Source organism: Elephas maximus, chromosome 8 (assembly GCF_024166365.1).
Source record: "Elephas maximus indicus isolate mEleMax1 chromosome 8, mEleMax1 primary haplotype, whole genome shotgun sequence".
Taxonomy (NCBI): Eukaryota; Metazoa; Chordata; class Mammalia; order Proboscidea; family Elephantidae; genus Elephas; species Elephas maximus.
In genome coordinates this window covers 101,081,541-101,105,538 of record NC_064826.1, presented here as the reverse complement: position 1 = coordinate 101,105,538, position 23,998 = coordinate 101,081,541, and the positions used below count along the sequence as shown (strand labels likewise).

At 37.7% G+C, this 23,998-nt stretch overlaps 1 protein-coding gene across 7 annotated transcripts in view; it reads right to left on the bottom strand.

Annotated features, from left to right (window-relative positions):
- POU6F2 (POU class 6 homeobox 2) overlaps positions 1-23,998 on the bottom strand; it is a 586,518-nt gene that overhangs the window by 542,871 nt on the left and 19,649 nt on the right. For 2 of the 7 annotated variants that reach the window (XM_049893979.1, XM_049893980.1), the window contains exon 2: positions 16,461-16,523. The exons of the other annotated variants lie outside the window; for them this stretch is intronic. In XM_049893979.1, coding sequence (XP_049749936.1) covers positions 16,461-16,472 — 12 coding nt within the window. In that variant the 5' untranslated portion in view covers positions 16,473-16,523. The remainder of the gene's footprint in view (positions 1-16,460; positions 16,524-23,998) is intronic. 7 annotated transcript variants of the gene reach the window in all.

Genomic DNA, 23,998 nt, shown 5'->3' with positions numbered 1-23,998 from the left:
CTTAACAGAAGCAGACAAAAGTCCACCCTGGAGAAAAGCATCTCTGTTTTCAGCTCACAAGAATCCATGGATCATGCTACAGCAATGATTCATAATAAAAACTCACCCAGCATAGGAGGAAAGTCACTATGAAAAGTGAGAATTAGAAGAAACCACAAATACCAGGTTTAGAATCACCATCACTACCCTCATCACCAAAACTTTTGCAGATATGGAATTGTCAGATGCAGAACATGGAATCATTATGTATAAGGTGTTTAAAGAAATAAAGCAAGCAAGTCAAAAGATGAGCAAGCAAAATGAGGCTGCCTAGAATGCCACACAGATTTAAAAACAGAGCGGACAACAACAACAAAAAAGAACATTTAGAAATGAAAAGTATAGTTGTCGAAGTAAAAAGAAATTCAATGCATAAGTTGAAAAGTAAATTTGATATAACCAAAAAGGAAATTGCAGTACTCGAAGATATAACTTTAAAATTTTTTAGGATGCAGTACAGAGAGACTAGCAGAAGGAAAATTCAAAAGTGAGATTAAGAGTCATAGTAGATAGAATGATAAGGTCCAACATACATTTAACAAAGTCCCTGAAGGAGACAATAGAGAAAATGCAAGGAAGGCAATATTGGAAGAGAAAGTAAATAAAAAAATTCCAGAAATGATGAAAGACATGAATTTAAGATTCAAGAAATGCAATATTTCCTAAGATAAATAAACAAAAAGAAATGCAAATTTGGACATATTTTAGTGAAACTACGGAACACCGAAGGTAAAACAGAATTGTGTCTATCTAAAGACCATCTTTTGAGAACAAGGGTGAAAAATAGACATTTTAGTTAATTGAAAACAGAATTTACCACCAACAGATATTTACTATTGGAGATTTGAAAAAAAAAGTTTTTTAGGGAGAAGAATAGATTGAAATTAATGGTAATTGGATAAGATGCTAATCATGCAGACAAATCCAAGAAAATATTATCTATATAAAATAATGATGACTAACTTACAGATTATTAAAAAAAAAAAAAAAGACAGAATTAAATATGAAATACCAGTGAGACAGAAAGAGGAGTGAATGGAATAAGATTTTTTTTTTAATATCCTTGTATCAAGAAAGTTAAAATATTTAGCTTCAGATCTTTTTAAAAGTTAAATCCGCCTGGTAGAAATATCCAAATGTAACAATTAAGTGATTAGAAATAGAGTGTAAAAAATTCTAAATCAGCAGGGGGACAATAAAGCAAGGATGAAAAATAAAAGTGAGCCCTCAAAAACTCAAACTAGCTCAAAAAATACAAGAAAAGAGAAAAATGCATAGAAGAAATTAAATATATAGAAAATAAAAGGAAGATGAAATGAATAAGCCCAATTTTATATAGAATTTTCTAAAAACAATGTGAACTCATCATTCTATAAGGAGATTGTCAGGTACTTTTAAAATCAGCTATATGCTGTTACAAGAGATGCATATAAAACATAAGGAAATAATATATAGAAAGGTTGATATAAAAGTTTGGGAAAAAATATATACCCTCAATTATATATATATATATATATATATATATATATATATATATATATATATAAAATAGCACTCAACCGTTAACCAAAAGGTCAGCGGTTCAAAACCACCAACAGCTCCACTGGAGAACGATGTGGCAGTTTGCTTCTGTAAAGATTTACAGCCTTGGAAACCCTACGGGGTTGCTACGAGTTAGAATTGACTTGACAGCAGTGGGTTTAGATATGTACTAAGCAAAAGAAATTGGGGCAAACTATATTAATTCAGACAAAATAATATTTTAAACAAAAATTATTATTAGAGATAGAGATGGTCACTGGCTAGTGGTAGAATGTATGATTTTTCAGGAAGCTAAAGCAATGACAAACTTATACGTACCTAGTAAAAACAGCCTAGTAAAATATAAAGAAATGATAAAACCATAGGAAGATATTTTTATGTATGTATACATGGAGGCATGAAATAATAAGACACCTTCAGAAAACTTGAGAGAACTGTATGGATGGAGCACTTATGTGTATGTTTAAGGGGGGAAGGGATGGCAATGTGTTTAGCAACATTGACAAAGGGGCAATTCATGAAAGGCTGTTTTCAATGTTAAAGAGAATACTCCTCAGCAAAAAGAAAGTGGAAAAAGAGAAAAGAAACAGATACATGCAAAAATCTGAATGAGTCTCACAAACATTATGCTGAATGAAATAAACAAGACACAATAGAGTACACACTGTGGGTAGAATGTATTTATATGACATTCCACCCACCTGGTATTGACTCAACAGCAACTAACAATGACAACAACAGAATGTGCAAAAAATGAATTATGATGGCAAAATCAAAATAGCAACTGCCTCTGAGAAGTGATCCACTGGAAACTTTCTCTGGCTATGGGAGTGTTTTATGTCTTGATTAGGGTGGTGGTTACAGCTTTGTACACATTTGTCAAAACTGATTGAAACGTACATCTACATATTTTATTGTAAAAACAATGGGGAGAAGGTCACAATCAGGCTAAGCCATCAGAATTCATAACACCTACAGGAAAGAGTGAACGTAGGAAATGAGAACATTAAATACACATATATATTCAAGATATTTTAGTGAATTTTGAAAGGACATTTTATTGGGGGTGGGGAGGCGGGAAAGGGGAGAGACAGAGAAGCCAGGCATGAAAAATGAGCAAGTAACAAGTGAAAATGAAATTAGTAAACTGGAAGGCAAGACAGAAGAATGTGGAAAATAAATAGTGGATATCATTAAAAAAAAGAAGAGAGAACAAAGAAAATGGAAGAAAAGTACAAATCAAAGATATAATAAAAGAAATTTCCCCTGCTGAAGAAAGTCAAAAGGCTTTATAACCAAAGGTCTTCCTAAGAACCAGACACCATTATGTCTTAAGGTCCCTACCCCTTGGCATAGCCTGACAAATTTCTGATTTCCAAGCATAAAGATAAAATCCTACATATGTCTGGAAAAAAAAAAAAATTACCTTCAAAGAAAAATGCTAGTATTGAATCCAAAATTGGATTTCATGAACTGATGTAATTATTTATTTAAAAAAATAATTGCCAGATTTTATTTTTACCAGTAAAGAACTTAAAAAAAAAAAATCATTATTTACTATCACCATCATCTAATATCACCATCAAGGAAATAGGAAGGATATTCAAAACTGCAAGCAAGCACTCTTCAAAAATGACAGTACATGCAGATACCCACACACGCATATACTATCTTTATTTACTCTTTTCTTTGCAGGGAAGTCAATATTTTTTCATACAATGCAAGAGTCTTCAAACAAACATTAAGGAAGGGAACAAGATTTCTAGAAACCTTTAGCATAATGAAGTATTTTCCCAGAATAAATTCTTGTGTGAATCATCATTTTTTATTTTTTTTTGATGCAAGTTTTGAGATAATATGACATATATGTCCCCTTTGGAGACAGTGGTGGCGTAGTGGTTAAGTGCTGTGGCTGCTAACCAAAGGGCTGGCAGTTTGAATCCTACAAGCCCTCCTTGGAAACTCTATGGAGCAGTTCTACTCTGCCCTATAGGGTCGCTATGAGTTGGAATCCACTCTACAGCACTGGGTTTGGGTATGTCCACGTTGTGAAAAAATATATATGTATATATATATAAGGAAGATATGAATCAAAATAAATGTAATAGAATGAAGAGAAGTTGTAGTATACAGGAATCAGTTTGGGGAACAAAACCAATACAATGAATATTAGACCTAAGAAATAGTTAACAATATGGTTTTGAAGCTTAGATCAATTATGAAGAAAGAATTCTTGAAAGGAAAATGGCATTCTGTATAAATAAATTCTGGCACTAAAATTCCAGGTACTTTCAGTAAAACTTGGGGAAAGTAAGATGGAGTAAATGATTACTAAAATTCTTATCCTGGGGCCATGGAGAGAGGCCACAAATGAAAGATGCAGAAAAAAAAAATTTTTTAAGTATGTTTGTTACAAAAATTACTATTACCCTCTGATCAAAAAACAAACCCAGTGTCGTCTAGTCGATTCTGACTCATAGCGACCCTATAGGACAGAGTAGAACAGCCCCATAGAGTTTCCAAGGAGCACCTGGAAGATTTGAATAGCCGGCCCTTTGGGTCACAGCCATAGCACTTAACCACTACGCCACCAGAGTTTCCATTACCAACTGGTAGAAGTAAAGTAAGATGTAGAACCTCCGAATCAATAAGAGAAAAAAAAAGACGGATCATTCAAAGTAAAGCTAACAAAAGAAATAAAATAGCCATAAGACATAAAATAAAGCAGTAAGAATAGGAGCAGATCAAACAAATCAATTAACATAATACATAGAATGGACTAAATTTCTCTTTTAAGAGACAAAATGCCTAAAATCAAGCTTAGAGAAGAAAAGCAAAACTCAGCCAGGGGCTATTTAAAAGAACCAAACCAAAACCAAACCCGTTACCATCAAGTCGATTCCAACTCATAACAGAGAGGTAGAATTAGAAAATTGAAGATATGATAGGCAAATGGAAACAAGAAAAAATCAGGTGGCGATATTAATATCAAAGAATGGTTCAAGTAAAATGCGTTAAATGGGATATTTCATATTTATCAATGATACATTCCACTATGAGAAACTGGCAGAAACGACAATCTTAGGGGAGATAACATAGCTCTTTCTGAATGTGACAAATCAAGTGGATAGAAACATAGAATACTTGAACCACACAATTTAGAAGTTTGATTTATTGAAGAGAAAGAGTAAGGGAGAAAACTTCGATTCCTATAGATGTAAAATACATATTCTTTTCAAATTTTCATGGAAAAGGAATAAAACATGGTCATAGATCAGGCTGCAAAGACCACCTCAAAAAATTCCCCAAAGCAGAAATACCACAATGCCCACATTTTGATTGAAATGCCATAATTCTGGAAATTAACACTACTGGAAAGAGTGTTGAAATAAAAGAACTCACACCAGTAATGAACTGAGAAACCAATGTGGGTCATATCTTATTGTTTATAATAGCTTAAGTAGAAAATGATTTATCCCTGTCTTTTTGCGTTCTAAATATTTCATCTCACAGCCTTATAAAAAGACTTAATTATTTAATAAGGGCCTAGGTGAGGGAGTCGCTGGGTGGCGAAAACGGTTAAGCACTGGGCTACTAGCCAAAAGGTTGGAGGTTCAAGTCCAAGCAAAGATACCTTAGAAGAAAGGCCTGGTGATTTGCTTCCGAAAGGTCATAGCCATGAAAACTCTACGAAGCACAGTTCTCTTAAACACACGGGTTGGCATGAGTGGCGCCAACTCGACAGCAACTGATACTTTTTTTTTTAGGTGGGGCAGTCTCTTCTGATCTTTGTCAGTTCTTCCTCAAAACAGTGGTCCTGGCTTCCAGAGAGAAGGCTCATGTCCCAGAGTGAGGGGTGGCCAGTGGAAGGGTGGATGGGTTGCACTATTTTCTTCTGGGGACTGGGAGGACACACTCAGCCTGTCCATTTATTCCATACATCATAGAGGGAAGCACGACATAGGTGAGCTGCAAAGGAAATCTATGATTATAACATATAACAATTATCCTACTCCATTCATAAGTATAAAGGGACAATGAAAGCTTACTGGATAGTTGAAAAATAGTAGCAGAAAACCAATAGAGTCAAAAAGAACAAACTGATCCACAGATGATGAAGGAAACAGAAATAATTCAGGGAATCTGAAATTCACTTTAATTGGTTTTTTGAAGGAGATTTGACAAATTATTTTATCCATAAAACAAGAGAGCAGGTTGCAATGATAAAAGAAACAAAAATATGTGAAATTTCAAAATATAGTTGCTAACACTTAAGAGCTTGATGGAACAGCAGATGAAAAACTCAAGGGCATTTTCCAGAATCTAGGAAAATTACAAAGCAATAGAAAATTTGAGAGAAATATTTGTAGCACAATAAATCCAAGAGGGCCAACATCTGCCTACTAGGCATTCCAGAAAGAGGTAGCCAAGAAAAGGGAAATGAGCAGTTTATCAAAGGAATAAGAGAATGAAATTACCCAAAGCTTAAACAAACAAGCAAAAGGATTGTTTTTAAGTCTTCCTTTTGAAAGATTCCATCTGGTGCTGACCAGAAAAAACGGGAGAAAAAAGTCCAAACACATTCTCATAATATTTCAGAGCGCCAAAATTCTGAAGAAGATCCTAAAAGCTTCCAAAAAGATTACAAAATCTAATTTCAAAGGAAGAAGGATCAATTTGGTTTCACACTTCAAAAGCAATGCTGAATGCTAGAAAACAGTGGAGCAATGCCTTCTAAAGTTCTAAGCAAAAATTATTTTGAACCTAGAATTTTAACTACCAATCAAGAGTGAAGATAAAGTCACTCTCACACACGCAGGGACTCATAAAATTTAACATTTATAGATTTGTTCTTAAAGAATTGCTTGAGAATGTGCTTCAACAAAACAAAATGGAATCTAACAGTGAGGAAATATAAGATTTAAGAAGGACCAAACAAGGGAGTAAAATGTAAGGAAATTTCAGGAAAATGGTCATGCAGTGGACCCAGGAAGCCAGGGGTGCAGTGGAAGTCATGAAGTCATGGAACTCTGAAAGGAGGGTTTCCAAGAAGCAAATGAGTTCTCGGTAATGAACTTCTTATTGGAAGAACTGAATCTTCTTGATAAAAAGGTAAATCAAAAATTTATTCTTGATAAAATGGCATATTAACATACTGAAAAGTAAAAATGCTCTCTTCCGTTACCCTGCCCCTTCCAACTTATGTTAATTGTATTTCTACTTTTAGTGACACTGGCTTAATGACATAAGATTATATGTCTTAGCCTATGAATCCAAACACCCAATTTTGTTTTATAGTGAATATTTTAAATACTAAGGGTCTTTTTTTTTTTAATTTTTGGATTCAACTTACAGAAAAATATGGACAATGAAAATAATTATGAAGGTCTTGTATAAAGGAGGAAGTCATGCAGACATTTAGGGGGAACACCATAAAGATAGAATGGAAAATTCAAAGCCTCTGAGATGACGGCATACTTGGCATATTTGACAGACTGCAAGAAGAACTACCAAGGTAGGTAAGGTGGCATGTAGCAGGAGATAAGGTCAGAGATTTAGTTGGGATGTGGGTTGGGGTAGAGATCAGGTAAGGCCTTGGAAGCAATCACAAGGACCTTGACTCTTACTTGGGGTGATATGGGGAGCTACTGGAGGTTTTAAGCTACGTATAAAATAACATATCTTAGGTTTTCATGGGATCATTCTGTCTACTGTGTTGATAATAGACAGTAGGGGAACAAAGGAAAACAGAGAACTATTACGATAATACATACACATACACACACACACAAACACACACACAATGGTGGTTTAGGCCAAGAGAAAACCAGTGGAATTGGTAAAAAGTAATCGGGCCCCAGACAGATTGTAAATGACTAACAAATACACAACACTACATGTGCACATGCAACCTAAGTGAACACTTTCCTTCCCATTGTTTTGTAAAATTGTATTTATTAATATCTAAAGATAATTCTAGAAAATGACACCAAGAATTCAATTCATTTATTCAAGAAGTATTTATTGAGTATAGCATCTGCTGTTAGACACTGAGCTAGGCTGTGGGACAAGGAGGAAGACACAGTTGCTCCCCATAAGGAGCTCACAGGCATGTGAGGGAGAAAAGCAACACAGTGAGATAAAACTAGTATAACTGTGTAAGCATGGGCACCATAGGAGCATCTCTGGGTAATATCTCCAGCCTTTCCCATCTCCTGTTGTTTATGACATTCAATGGCTCCCTATTGTTCCTTAGATAAAACCAAAATCTAGGCTAAAGCCTAGAAGGCCATGCATGATCTGACCCATACCCAATTTTAAGCTCACCCTTGTTTTCTGTGTTTCTGCCACAGTGGCCTCCGGTGTTCTTCTATCCCTTGAACTTGATATGCCACATTCCCTTCAGCCTCAGGGACTTTGCACATGATACTCAGTCTGATGGGACCAAGCTTATCACCATCTTGACCTATTCAACTTCTGCTCTTCCTTCAATTTCTGCTCAATGGTTTGCCCGCTGATCGTTTCTCTCATCTTCGTGATCTGGTCACAGCCCCCCATGGTGTGCTCTCAACCATTTTTGTTTCAATGGGAGCGCTTGTCACTATTTTGTATTTATTTATTTATGTCATTGTTTGGTCAGCGGTAGTCTTTTCCACTGGACTGTAAGAGGACAGGGGCCATACTGCTTTTACCCCTCATTGTATCTACAATTCCTAGCACAAGACTTGACTCACTGTGGGGATTCAGCAAATATTTGTTGAGAGGATAAATTGAGGCAATTATCATTACATTGCAATTATTTGTTGACATTTGTCTCTACATTAAACCGTAAGCACCTTGAAAGCAGATAACATGTATGTTTTTACTTTTATCTTCAGCACCAGCAAAATGCTACTGTATAATAAGGCCTGAATAAGGACAGAATAAATGTTGATTATTTGGATCAATGAATGAATAAATGAGCCAATGAATAAACAAATTTAATCTTTTACCTAAACTCAACTTCCACCTCTGAATTAAATTCTTTTTCTATTCTATGCCGCAAGAAATTGGTGTTATATATGTATACAAATATAAATATACATATAAAAATATAGATATAAATATACGTATATATAAAGCCATTTTCTTGTGGCATAAAGTAGAAAGATAATTGGATTATGTATATTAATATACACATTAAGACCTATAAACCAAAAAACCAAATCCATCGCTGTTGAGTCAACACCAACTCATAGTGACCCTATAGGACTAGTAGAACTGCCCCATAGGGCTTCCAAGGAGCAGCTGGTGGATTTGAACTGCTAACCTTTTGGTTAGCAGCTGAGAACTTAACCACTCTGCTACCAGGACTCCATTAAGACCTATAAGTATGATTAATATTTTTTGGAAAACAGTAAAAGGAAATGGATTAGAAGAACAAGAAACTATCAGGCATCCAAAATATTTTGAAATCTACCCATGAGCAAAATAAAATATCTGACACAGTTACTAACATGATTTTTGAAAATTCAATGGTATGTTGTTTTTTAACCTATAATTAAAAAGCTCTATATTCTCAGTTTTCATTTGAGTGGAAACCATGAGAAGGAAGATCATAATGGATTCTCATTTTTTCCTCATATACTGTCCTTTTGCCAAAAGGCACTGGAAACCAACTAAAAGAGAAGAAGAGTCAATAGCAGCAAATAGAAGAAAACAAAAGCTTCATGGAAATAGTTTAGCTTTTGCCAGAAGAAAACTAAGATCTAGGGAGGGCCCATAATTTATTAAACAAGGGATATATTCTTATTGCCAGCTGTAAAAAAGAGCTGTGTAGTATCTGCGAGAGGGTGCTCCACATGAAACTTGAGGTTTGGAGTAAGTCAGGAAAAGAACCAGAAAAGAGAAAACAAACAAAAAAAAACTCTGCAGTTTTCCTTTCTAAGTCTACATAATAGCAACATGTACAGGGTCACAAAAAATAAATGAATGAATGAATATTTTTTAAATGTACAAGTCATCTTGGTCTGAATCCATAAGATTTCACACATAATTTTTTAATGAGATTCATCCAGTGAGATAAGACTTGCCCAGTTCACAGACTTCTCAGTAACTATACAATAACGTTTTTGTGTCACCCAAGGTGTACAAGAAAGATTTCTTACACTTCAAGATGCTAAAGAACAACTGAAATTTTATTGTTTCTGTAAAAATAGTTTTATGTACTTATTTTCCTATGTGCTCATCTTCATTTTTGTAGTGAGAGCATCTACTCTCCAAAAAACACGCTTTTCCAATGGGCTGGAGGGAAACCCCATGCCGCCTGCCATTTCCACAGGCCCATCTCACCTAATCTCCTGTGGGGAATTGCTCATTTAAAACAGCTTTCCTGAACTGCCAGCATCGGGCTGTGTTTCTCTCTGAAAGTTCTACTGCTAAACATTGGCTTTACGTAACTGCTTAAAGACACTCCCAAGAGATGTCCAGTTAACAACCCCATAACGACTTGCTTCTCCTGGCGAGGAAGGGTATTTCTGCCACATCCATATTTGATTTTCTGGAAAATCTATAGTAGCTTAAGCTTCAAGCACGAGCCAATATAAGCTTATTATAAGCCTATAGTTTTTCTTTTTGCAACTCATGCAGACTCTCCCCATTGCTCTGGGGGGAAAAACCCAGAAACAAAGTAATTTGACAAGCTGAGTACATAAATTAAGTGCATAAATTCTTTACAAATAGGGCTCTTGATAGTACATTTAAAGTACAAACAGTACTGCTACAGCACACCCAAGGAGTTCATTTTTAAAACAAATGAAATGATGCTGGAAGGATGGCATTTTAGAATTATTTTTCCCACTTGTTGACTTACAGCAGCTCTACTCTCTTAACGTTTTTAGACAAACTGTGTTGTTGGAAAGAAAGGGACAAGGTTTACATAAATGCTGCTTTCCTTATGCTATATAACACTCTACAGCATATCATCTTCATGGCAAAATCTGTTGATTCTCTTATCTCCAAGGTACTAAAAATCTACAGACCACAAAACTTTCTGAAGAGTCACCCCATTTTAGGAAAGTATATATATAGAGAGAGAGAGAGATCTTTTGCAGCAGATTTGCCCAAAGCAACACATTGTCTGATTTCTTGACTGCTGCTTCCATGGGCAGTGATTCTAGATCCAAGTAAAATGAAATCCTTGACAACTTCAGTCTTTTCTCCATTTATCATAATGTTGCTTATTGGTCCAGATGAGAGGCTTTTAGTTTTCTTTATGTTGAGATCCAATCCATACTGAAGGCTGTGGTCTCTGATCTTCATCACTGAGTGCTTCAAGTCCTCTTCATTTTCAGCAAGCAAGGTTGTGTCATGTGTATAACCCAGGTCATTAATGAATCTTCCTCCAATCCTGCTGCTGTGTTCCTCTTCATATAGTCCAGTTTCTCAGGTTATTTGTTCAGCATGCAGATTGAATAAGTATAGTGAAAGGATACAACGGTGACCACACCTTTCCTGATTTTAAACCACTCAATATCCCCTTGTTCTGTTCAAAGGACTGCCTCTTGGTGTATGTACAGGTTCATCAAGAGAACAACCAAGTGTTCTGGAATTCCCATTCTTCAAAATGTTATCCATAACTTGCTATGATCCATACAATCAAATGCCTCTGCAGAGTCAATAAAACACAGGTAAACAACTTTCTGGTATTTTCTGCTTTCAGCCAAAATCCATCTGACATCAACAATAATACCTCTCATTCCATGTCCTCTTCTGAATCTGGCTTGAATTTCTGGCATTATCCTGTTGATGTACTGCTGCAACCATTTTTGAATTATCTTCAGCAAAATTTTACTTGGGTATGATACTAATGATGCTGTCCAATAATTTCCACATCCTGTTGAATCACCTTTCTTTGGAGTGGGCACAAATATGGGTCTCTTCCACCCAGCTGGCCAGGTAGCTGTCTTCCAAATTTCTTGGGTATAGACGAGTGAGTGCTTCCAGTGTTCCATCCATTAATTGAAATATGTCAGTTGGTATTCTGCCAATTCTTGAAGCCTTGTTTTTTGCCAATGCCCTCAGTGCAGCTTGGACTTCTACCTTCAGTACAATTGGTTTTTGATCATATGCTACTTTCTGAAATGGTTGAAAGTCAACCCATTCTTTTTGGTACAGTAACTCTGTATATTCCTTCCATCTTTTTTTTTAATTGTACTTTAGATGAAGTTCAAACTAGCTTCTCATTAAACAATTAGTACACATATTATTTCATGACAGTATTTAACAACACCATAACATGTCAACACTCCCCCTTCTCAACCTTGGGTTCCCTATTACCAGCTTTCCTGTCGCCTCCTATCTTCTAGTCCTTGCCCCTGAGCTGGTGTGCCCCTTTAGTTTTGTTTTGTTTTACAGGCTTCTCTAATCTTTGACTAAAGGGTGAATCTCAGCAGTGACTTCATTACTGAGCTAAAAGGGTGTCCAGAGGCCATACTCTTGGGGTTTCTCCAGCCTCTGAAAGGCCACTAAGTCTGGTCTTTTTCTGTGAGTTAGAATTTTGTTTTACATTTTTCTTCAGCTCTGTTTGGGGCCCTCTATTGTGATCCCTATCAGAGCAGTCAGTGGTGGTAGCCGGGCACCATCTAGTTGTACTGGACTCAGTCTGATGGAGGCTGTGATAGTTGTGGACAATTAGTCCTTTGGACTAATCTTTCCCTAATGTCTTTAGTTTTCTTCATTCTCCCTTGCTCCCAAAGGGGTGAGATCAGTGGAGTATCTTAGATCTTCTATCTTCTTTTGATGCTTCTTGTATCATTCAATATTTTGCCCATAGAATCCTTCAATATTGCAACTCAAGGCTTAAATTATTTGTACAGGTCTTTCAGCTTGAGAAATGCTGTGTGCATTCTTCCCTTTTGGTCTTTTAGCAATGAGGTAGGTCCCCTTAAACAACACAAGTCTTTTTTTTTTTTAATTATTATTGTGCTTTAAGTGAAAGTTTACAGTTCAGGTTAGTTTCTCATATAAAAATTTATACCTACATTATTATGTAACCCTAGTTGCTCTCCCTATAATGTGATAGCACACTCCTCCTTTCCACTCCGAATTTCCCATGTCTGTTCATCCAGCTCCTGTTCCTTTCTCCCTTCTTGTCTCACCTCCAGACAGGAGCTGCCCATTTAGTCTAATGTTTTTACTTGGACTAAGAAGCACTCTCCTCATGAGTATCATTTTGTGTATTATAGTCCAGTCTAATCTTTGTCTGAAGAGTTGGCTTCGGGAATAGTTTTAGTTTTTGGTTAACATAGAGTTTGGGTGCCATGTCTTCTGGGGTCCCTCCAGTCACAGACAGACCATTAAGTCTGGTCTTTTTACTAGAATTTAAGTTCTGCATCCCACTTTTCTCCTGCTCTATCAGGGACTTTCTGTTTTGTTCCCCGTCAGGGCGGTCATTGGTGGTAGCTGGGTACCATCTAGTTCTTCTGGTCTCAGGCTGATCGAGTCTCTGGTTTATATGGCCCTTTCTGTCTCCTGGGCTCATATTTTCCCTGTGTCTTTGATGTTCTTCATTGTCCTTTGCTCTAGGTGGGTTGGGACAAATTGGCTCAACTTAGATGGCTGCTTGCTAGCTTTGATCACTTGCCAAAGTGGGTTGCAGATCATTTTCTTTATAAACTTTGTTAAGCCAATTGACTTAGGTGTCCTCTGAAACCACAGTCCGCAGACCTTGCTACTCTGTCTCTCGAAGTGTTCGGTTGTATTTAGGAAACTTCTTAGCTTTTGGTTTAGTCCAGTTGTGCTGCCTTTCCCTGTACTGAAACAACACAAGTCTTTGGTGCCTTCAAGACGGAGTACATTCCATGGAAATTTTCTTCGCATCTTCTTCGTAAGGAAGCCATGAATATTAGTGACCTAAAAAAACCAAACCCCGTGTCGTTGGATCAATTTTGACTCATGATCACAGAGTAGAACTGCTCCAAAGAGTTTCTTGCCTATAATCTTTTGGGTAATAGATTTCCAGGCCTTTCTTCTGTGATGCCACTGAGTGGACTTGAACTGCCAACCTTTAGATTAGCAGGTGAGCAAAAATAATTTGTGCCATGCCAAAAATACTTTGGATTTCCTAGATAGAAAGAGTCCCTTCGTAGTGTAAACAATTAATGCACTCAACTACTAACCAAAAGTTTGGAGATTTGAATCTTCCCAGAGGCACCTTGAAAGAAAATTCTGGCAATCTACGTCTGAAAAATCAGCCACTGAAAACTCTATGAGCACAGCTCTACTCTGATACACATGGGCTTGCTGTGAGTCAGAATAGACTCCACACAATCAGTTACCTAGGTAGAAAGGTATATCAAAATAGAAATAGAAAGCAATATTCCAATATCTACGGTGTCTTTCCCCACAAAAGGCACTGCCTGTCTATCTTATAAAAAGATAAGATAGGTTTTTTCCTTTTTATTTAAAAGAAGAAATAAAAATATGTTAAAAGATCATTTATATACAGTTTATATTTAGAACATAAGATCTAATGATCATATATATAAGCAATAAGGAGAAAGATGCGCTCACTGGAAACCCCAGTGGCATTGTGGTTAACAGCTATATCTGCTAACCAAAAGGTTGGCAGTTTGAATCCACCAGGTGCTCCTTGGAAACTCTATGGGGCAGTTCTTCTCTGTCCTATAGGGTTGCTGTAAGTTGGAATCAACTCGATGGCAACAGGTTTGGTTTCATTTTTTTGGTATGCACTTATTGTAAGTGTTCACTGTGAAACAACCCATAATATCACTCAAGTATACAGAATGAACCATGAGATGGAGCAGGTGAGGAATTAAGGAAACACTAAATAAATCTGACGTTTCAGGTGAGCAGCAGATCACTCATGGTTTTGAGTAAACTACTATCTTTTTCCTCAGATTTTTGGAAAATAAGCTCACAGGTTATAGTTTTAGAAGAATTTCCTACTGTTAGACACTCTGAAAAATCAACAAAATACCAGAAAAAGAGCATTCATTTGCCACTTTCTCTTGGATCATTATGAACATTCTTTCAACATTTTGACAGTAAACAGCAAACGGGGTAACACAACTCAAGAGAGTTCATGCCTAGAAGAAAACCCCAACATTTTATTTAAATGATGGCATTGCAAAGAAAACTCAGCTGAAGTGACACACATAGTTTTTATAGGACAGCACACTAAACAACTGACTTCTAACTCTGCCTCACCCATAGATACCTCTATATGGAAAAAACAAAAAACCCTAATGATGCTCTCTCTAAAGAGAAGAAAAGTAATTTGGAAGGTGAGACCCCCCAGATTAGTTAGGTTTTGTTTTTGTTTGTTAAACAAAACCTAGACTCTACTATCAATAACCAGAATGGAGAACTTAGAAATGTGATCAGATATAATACGGTGATAAATTCTTGATGCTCTCCCCCCCACTTTTAAACTGAATCCCCTACCCCTCTTTCTTTTCTCTAAGACTACAAAATTTTCTATCGCAAAAATGCTGACAGAGTCCCTTTAGGGATTTACTTTTCAGGTGAAAAACTTCTCAGCTAGATTATACAAGTAAATATTGTCCCACGTTTCTGCTATGGATTGAATAACTATTCATTTGAGTGAGGACATACCCTTGAATAATGCCACTTTATCCACTTGATGCTAAGCTGTGAAAAAAGAAGTTCAATTGTTTCAGAATATAAACATAAACTTGCAGATCCGATGGATCCTTTCAAAGATAAAACCAGTCTTGGGCATTATTAACAATGATCACCGTCAGCCTTAGAAAACTCTGTACCAAGAGAAAGAAAACCTCAGAACTCAAAACCAAACCAGCTAGTTAATGGGTACAGACTTTCTGTTTGGAGTGAGGGGGAAAAAAAAAAAAGGAAATAATTAGTAGCGATGGCTGCACAACATGCTGAATATAATTAATGCCACTGAATTGTACATTTAAAAATGGCTTAAATAGTAAATTTTATGTTATATGTCATTATTATATATTGTCTATATTTATGTTATCTGTATTACTATATTTTGTCATATATATATATATATTTTTATATTTTACCCTGGATGGTACAAATTGTTTGCTCTTGGCTGCTAACCAAAGGGTTGGTGGTTGGAATCCAAACCGTGTGCTGTGGAAGAAAGGCTCTGTTTCCTAAGACTACAGGCAAGGAAACCCTGTGTAGTGCAGTTCTCTCTAAAGCACATGTGGTTACCATGAGTAGGAACCAATTCCACGGTAATATTTTAAAGATTTTACCACAGTAAAAAAACAAAAAAACAGAGTTGTCCGTTCTCTGACATTTAAACTGTTCAACATTGAATCATATCTTTCCTTCAAGGAAAAAAAAAAAGCCAAAAGCCAGCACTACCGCAGGTCAATATAGCGTGCAGATATCAACCAAACCTGCACACACTTGTCCTCCCTGTCCCCCAAAATAGCACTCATAGTGAACATCCATCCAGACAAAAGCCTCGGTTTGCCTGCTGCTTTTGTGTGCTGTGGCAGAAAGCAGTTGTCGGCTGCGTTGGTGAAAAATAACAACTGCAGACACCGAGACATATGCCACAAGGTTCCAGTGAAAATCAAACTCTGAGAAATTTTTTAAATGTTTTCAACACATCAGCATGAAGCATCGACCTAGTTGGAATCACTTAGATCTAAAGCAAATGCAGTGATTGTTTTCACAGCAGGCTTTTCTTCTTGGTGCTGAAATCCGCGCGCAGGCGAGGCTTGCGCAGAAAGGTTTTCAGCCCCCTGCCTTGGTCGGCTATAGCCTGTGACACGATCAATACCAGGGTGAGCAGCAGAGGAAGCTCAGGGAAGATTATGAAGATGAGGTGAGTGACAGAATTACCTTACAGGATTTGTTCTTTCTCTCACCTTGAATCTCATCTACCTCAGACAGAGATGGAAAACCATCCGGGTAGGGACCAAATGCCGGAGCTGGAAAGAGGGTGAAGGGCGTTAGAAACCACATGTGCTGAGAACCGGACCGTTGTGCCTTTTTTCAGGCTGTAACCCGTTGCCGTCGAATGGATTCTAACTTACAGAGACGCTATACACTTCAGGAAAAGGCAAGTAGTTCAGCAAGTCAGGGGCGGCATTGCTGATTAGGTGAGAAGACATTTGCCAGCAGACTTAGCAGGGCCTGGCACAAAGCAAGTGCACAATACTTGGCAGCCATGATTTTCAGTGTTTTTTTTATTACACTCTTAACACAATTACTCCTCCTGTTTTTACCTTTTTACCCCAAACCAAAAAAAAAAAAAAAAAAAGCCCAGTGCCGTCGAGTTGATTCTGACTCACAGCGACCCTTTAGGACACAGTAGAACTGCCCCATAGAGTTTCCAAGGAGCGCCTGGCGGATTCGAACTGCCGACCCTTTGGTTAGCAGCCATAGCACTTAGCCACTACACCACCAGGGATTCCCTTTTTACCCCAGACAGATATTATTCATGCAAATATTATACATAAAATACCTGCTTTCTGGTTAAAACGGTGGGGTGGAATATGGACAAAATCGAATGCACATTAGGTATCCCTCTAATCAGTCATTTCTTTATTGACAGTCCCCTCTGCACTAGGAACTGCTGTTGTTGTTAGCGCTCATTCAGTTGGTCCCCTACTCATGGCAACCCCATGCACAACCGAACAAAACACCACCAGTTCCTGTGCCATCCCCATGGTGGGATGCAGATGAGACCATTGTGATCCACACGGTTTTCATTGGCTGGTTTTGGAAACAGATCACCAGGCCTTTCTTCCTGGGCTGTCTTAGTCTGGAAGCTCTGCTGAAACCTGTTCAGCATCACAGCAACATGCAAACTTCCATGGACAGCTGGGTGGTGGCTGTTCATGAGATGCATTGGCCAGGAATCAAACCCAGGCCCCTCTTCTGGAGGCCAAGAATTCTACCATTTGAACCACCATTACCCCCCACCATATCCATAGATCCCATCCCATTGCTGTTGAGTCAATTCTGACTCACAGAGACCCCTAGCAACCATACATCAGAGCCTGATTTTTCCATTTAATGAAACCACTGAGGTTCTTTCCAAATCTTCCAAATTCCAAAATAAATAAATAACTAAAGCACAAATCCTCTCCCACAGATTATGGATGAGACTATAACTAACAGCAACTCAGCAAATTTTAAAACACTATTTCTGTTCATTACCTAACATTAATACCTGATTCTTAATGAAACCTTCATATCTCTATGCTGAGTACATTTTGGCAGGAGAAGGAGAAGGAAGAAAGGGAAGAGGATAGCAGGGAAGGAGGAATAACCATCAGAAAAAATTAAAATTAAAAATTAAAAAATTCTCCCTGAAGAGAAAAATAATCCTTAGCACTCTGAAGAGAGTGATCAAATCAATAAATTACTGAAACAGCAGATCAGTAATCAGTTTACTGCCCTAAAATGTTATTTTTCTCCCTGATACTTGTAAATCACTAACCTCAAGGCAAAACCATACTGTATTAAGAAACTGGTTCTAAAATCCCTGGATTGTGCCTAAAGAAGAACAGAGTAATAGCAGTTGGGTTTTTTTTTTTCCCTAGAATTCATTATGTATAAAAGAAAATACATAGGCTCTTCAAGCATTGCTTGCTTCTTTGCAACTAAGTGAACTTCAAGAGTCAATTACGCACAAAGGTAAAATTGAACAATTTTTTTTTCCTATTTGTTACTATTTCTAGACCTTTTTTGGTTAAGTGTCTGGGAGTAATATTTAACATAACCCACCCAGTGCTGTCAAGTCGATACCGACTCATAGCGACCCTATGGGACAGAGTAGAACTGCCCCATAGAGTTTCCAAGGAACATAGATCTGTTCTTTTTACCATAGATTGGTTTACAATCTCATTCTGGCTCATAATAGACATTATCACCATCACCATCTCCACCACCACCATCACAATCATCACCATCATCATCACCATCACCACCATCACCATCATCATCACCATCATCACCTTCACCCTCATCACCATCAATGCCACCACCATCATCACCGTCTCTCTCACCCCATCACCAGCACCCTTCAGCCTTGAGGACTTAGCTTAAACATGGCCTTCCCTCATCTCCTCATCTTATGTAGGTTCCCCACCTCCAATCATAGTTCACCATCTTAATGATCTTTTTATTTCTTTGGTGTCTGTCATAATTTGGGATTTTTTTCTTTGTTTTCTATTTGATTCTAATCTGTTTCCTTATCTACACACCAATCTAGGTGAGGACAAGGACTACAAATATCTTGGTCATCATTTTATTCTTGGTACATTGAACAGTGCCTGACCTATCAGATACTCCATAAATATCACATGAATCAGCCAATCAGCCAGTCATCCTCACCTGTCCACATTTTGGTTATAAACTCTAGCTCGTTGCAAAAAAATTAAAAAAAAATCAAAATTACCTGTGATGCAGAAAATCTCTTTCTAGTATATTTTGTCTCAGTAAGGAAATGTAGTGCTGTGATATTATTAGTCATTTTTAATTGTCTATGAGCCATAAAGGCATTATTAAGAATAAGTATTTAAGAGGCACAGAAAAGAATTTTTCACTCAGAAACATCTCTCTCACCTGCCTAACATGAAATTTCCACCATTAAATTAATCTTTAAGGTTAGTGTGCTGTAGTGTCATGAAACTCCTTTAAAGATACAAATACTACTTGGCAGTTCACTTATTCATATCTTGGCAAGAATTTCTTTATCAGACTATTTAACAAAGAACATTGGCCTGGTCATTTTTTTTTTTTTTTTTTTGGCTTGAACAAACAGGAGTTTATTCTCTCACAGTCCAGTAGGCTAGAAATCCGAATTCAGGGCACCAGCTCCAGGGGGAGGCTTTTTCTGTCTGTTGGCTCTGGAGGAAGGTCCTTGTGATGCATCAGTCTTCCCTTGGTCTGGGAGCATCTCAGCACCTCAGGTCCAAAGGATGCACTCTGCTCCTGGCCCTGCTTTCTTGATGGTACGAGGGCCCCATGTCTCTCTGCTCACTCCTCTATTTTATATGTCAAAAGAGATTGGCTTAAGACACTATCTAATCTTGTAGACCTCATCAGTATAACTGCCACTAACCCATCTTATTACATCATAGTGGTAGGATTTACGACACACAGGGAAATCACATCAGAAGATAAAATGGTAGACAATCATACAAGGGAATCATGACCTGGCCAAGTTGACACATATTTTGGGGGGACATAATTCAATCCATGACACTGGTTAAGCTAAGCTATTGTTCAGTTTTAAGATTTCAGGGGATATTTTTAGTTTAAGCTTTTAAGATTATCTCAGGGCAATAGTTTCAGGGGTTGGTTCATCCACCCTCCATGGCTCCAGAAAGTCTAGAGTCCATGAGAATTTGAAATTCTGTTCTGCATTTTCCCCCTTTTGATCAGGATTCATCTATGGAATCTTTGATCAAAATTTTCAGCAATGGTAGCTGGGCACCATCCAGTTTTTCTGGTCTCATGACAAAAGTCTCAGTTGTTCATGAAGGCTTTTAGCCACACATTCCATATCCTCTTCCTGTTCTTGACTCTCTTTCCTCTGTTGCTCCAGGTGTAGAGAAACCAACTGTTGTGCCTTGCAAGGCTGCTTGCAAGCTTTTAAGACCCCAGACACTACACAACCAACTAAGGAGGTAAGAAGCACTACACACGTTATTAGACCAATTAACTGGGATGACCCATGAAACCATGATCCTAAACCTCCAAACCAAGGAACCAAATCCCATGAGATGTTTGGTTGTACATAAGCAGCCTCACCAGCTACTCTTTCTTTCTTTTTTTTTTTTTGTCATTGCTGTAAATATATCTATCACACAACTTTTGCCAATGCCACTTTTTACAGGTCGGCCCGGTCATTTTTGACTTGCCAAGGACTGAGGTGTTGGAAGATATAAGGAAAAGGAAAGGGGGCAGTGGTTCATAGGGAAGGACACCAAAAGGACAAGAGTGGGGAGAAATGCCTCCTTTAGCCCTTTAGTCTTTTCTAAATCTTCTATAAGCAAAATTTGGCAGTGGTTTTATGCCATTTCAACAAATGTGTCTGAGTGAACCAATTTTAATATATGAACAGGAAACAAAGTGTTGAGTATTGGGATCGGCGTTCCAAATGTATAGGAGAGAGGTTACACTCTAGTTGTATGTTGGAGAAGTACTGTGTTTGTGGTGTGTGTGTGAAAAGAACGGAGAGGGTGGGATATGTGGAAGGGGTGAAGAGAGCATTAAAGAAGAGAAGAATACAGTATGGAAGATTCTGAAACCAGTTGCCGCTATGTAACAGGCACTGGTAAAATGTCCTACTTGCTCCACTAGACTGTATAAGTGACTACAAGAAGGAAAAGCCTTTTAAGTAAAACAGTCTGAAACAATAAGGTGCTCTCAGTTGAGGAAGGCATAGATATTCTGAGGTTTTCTCTTAGAGAGTAGGACAAGAGACAGATCTCTAAGCTTCAAGTAACAAAAACAGAAATACCTAACTGGCTTAGGCCAATCTGCTTAAACAACATCCTCCACTATCCCCCAGAATATGCTTTCTGGAACCTGGAAAAGAGAAGTATTTGACTCCACTTGACTTCCCCTGACTGCCCCTTACCCTTGCTGCCCCCATTTCCTCCCTGGCTTTTCCATTCACAAAGTTGAATTACAAGCACTAAGATGAGGTTCAGTTACTTTTCCAAGTCAAGTTTCAAAAAACTATATATAAAATATCTGCGATTAAGAAGATAAAAGGAAAAGATATAGATAGTAGCTACTTTAGAAAAACAAAGCAATTGCATTTCATTCCTTGCACTAAACAGGATAAGGAAACATTTGGTCTATGCCATTGTTCCTAGGAATCTCTTATATAACCAGGTCAACTCTTGAATTGATGTCCCTTTTAAAAATGTGGAAACCCTGGTGGCGTATCGGTTAAGTGCTATGGCTGCTAACCAAAAGGTCAGCAGTTCAAATCCACCAGGCTCTCCTTGGAAACTCTATAGGGCAGTTCTACCCTGTCCTATAGGTTTGCAATGAGTCGGAATCGACTCGAAGACAATGGTTTTTTGTTTTTTTGTTCCTTTGTTTTTTAAAGATACGCTTAACATAAAAGTACCCCATTTTGTTTGGAAATAAGGTCTTTAAAGATGTTGTCAATTAACTGAGGTCATACTGGAGTATAATCCAGTATGAGTGATATCCTTATAAAAAAAAATACAGATACAGAGGGAAGACAACCGTGTGAAAGCAGAAATTGAAGTGATACATCTACCAGCCAAGAACACCAAGGATTGCCAGGAGCCACCAGAAGCTAGGAAGAGGCAAGGAAGGATCTTCCCCTAGGGCCTTCAAAGACAGCATGGCCCTGCAACATCCTGATTTTGGACTTCTAGCCTCCAGAACTATGAGACAATAAATTTTTATTGTTTTAAGCCAACCAATTTGTGGCACTTTGTTATGGCAGTCCTAGGAAACTAATACAACCCCTAACAAAGCAATATGAAATATAAAAGCAGGCTTTAGAAATATTTAACATCATAGTGTTACTAGCAAGAAGACTATTAAGCACAGAATTGTCATTATAATCCCCACATACTCTTGTAATTAGATGTACCCACCAAATGGGGGACCCAGGATCATGGTAGAGAATTAAACACGAAAAGCTAGTACAGTAGGACTTCGACATAGACTAGGATGGTTAGCAAGGGCTTATTTTAGGCTGGAACGGGCCTGTGGTTCCCACAACACCCATAACTTAACCAGTTACGTATATAGTATATTATGACATGAAAGTTGACACCACATACAGAAATACTAAATACCACATATGCTCGAGGGGTACAAGTTAGTGTCGCTATGGGAGCTATAAGCTCTGAACGGCAATAAAAATGGAGTAAGAAACCCCCTGAACAGCCTTGGATCATGCCTTCACAGAAGCCCTATGCATTCAGTTGACAAATCTTTACTGAGTGCCTACTGTGTGTAAAGCATTGTGCCAAAGGCTGTGGGAAAATATGGCCCCTGCCTCAAGCAGCTTATAAAGAAATATATCTACTGGGACCTTAAACTACTACAAAAAATGGGGGAATTCCTTTCTCTGTAGTCAATAGCAGAAACTTGGCAAATTTTTCAAGTGTTAAGTTGAGAAGCTTATAAGTGGAAGTGCTATTAGAATCTACCCCCAAATACCCACTACTTCAACTACAGTCTCCTAAAGCTGACCCTTTAATGTCCATTTGGTAGCTTTCCACTGTTGGATAATTAATTTAATGTATTAGCCTACCCTTTCTTTTCTTGCCCCCTTCCAACTCACTCTTATAAGGATTAACAGTAAAAACCATTACTTCTTACATTTTCCTAACATTCTTCTTGCATTAAAAATACTTGACAGAACATGTTCAGATCTCTTAGTGGCTTGCTATGCATCCTATGGAATCTCAATAAATATCAAAATGTACCTATGTCTAGATACAGGTATGCTTGTTAAAAATGAGATCATACTGTGTATAGTGTAAACTACAGGCAATATTTGTACATCTTTATGTGTTTTATGAAGTATCTGGATGGTGCAAATAGTTAAGGCACTCGACTGCTAACTGAAAGGTTGGAGGTTCAAGTCCACCCACAGGCACCTCAGAAGAAAGGCCTAGTGACTGACTACTGAAAAATCAGCCATTGAAAACCACAATTCTACTCTGACACACATAGAGTCCCCATGAGTCAGAAGCAACTTAATGGAAACTGGTGGTTGTTTTTTATGTATTTTGTGCTGCTGAAGACCTGAAGTTGCCTGAAGCCACACTGTGTGTGTGTGTGTAGTTTCTCAACATTTCCATCCCTGTACAGAGAAGAAAAGATGCTAAGGAAATTAAATCCCACCAAGAAAGCAATATTCCCCTTACACATCATATTTCTTCAATCAAAGATTCTGAGCACATTGTGGGAAGTACATTAATAAGAAGAGAAGGTCTCTGCCATCATAGGCCATGCCAAGTAAGTGACAGATGACCTGAACAGATGTGGCTTGTGCTGAGAGTACAGATTTGTAAAGATCCAGGTGACTATTCATTCATTCATTCATCCAATTCACTCATTCAAACTTTAGCATGCAAAGCACAGCACATGCCCAAGGAGAAAGCTCTAAGAGATTCTAAATAGTTCCAAACTTGAGTGTCCAATGTTTTCTGTCCAGCCAGGAAGACATGTTTCTCAGCTGTTTGCTTGGACAGAGCATATTAAAAACTTGGATACCATCTTCACAATGAAGTCCCAATGAAATCTTCTACTGAAGAGCAAGGATTAGCTATGTTTCAGTGTGACTTTGGATGTAACTCTAAAATGCAGTAGTCAACAACAAACTCTTAGGCCCAATAGGAAATCAGTTTTCTGGAGCAGATAATGACTAGCAGGTCTTCTTACAAGG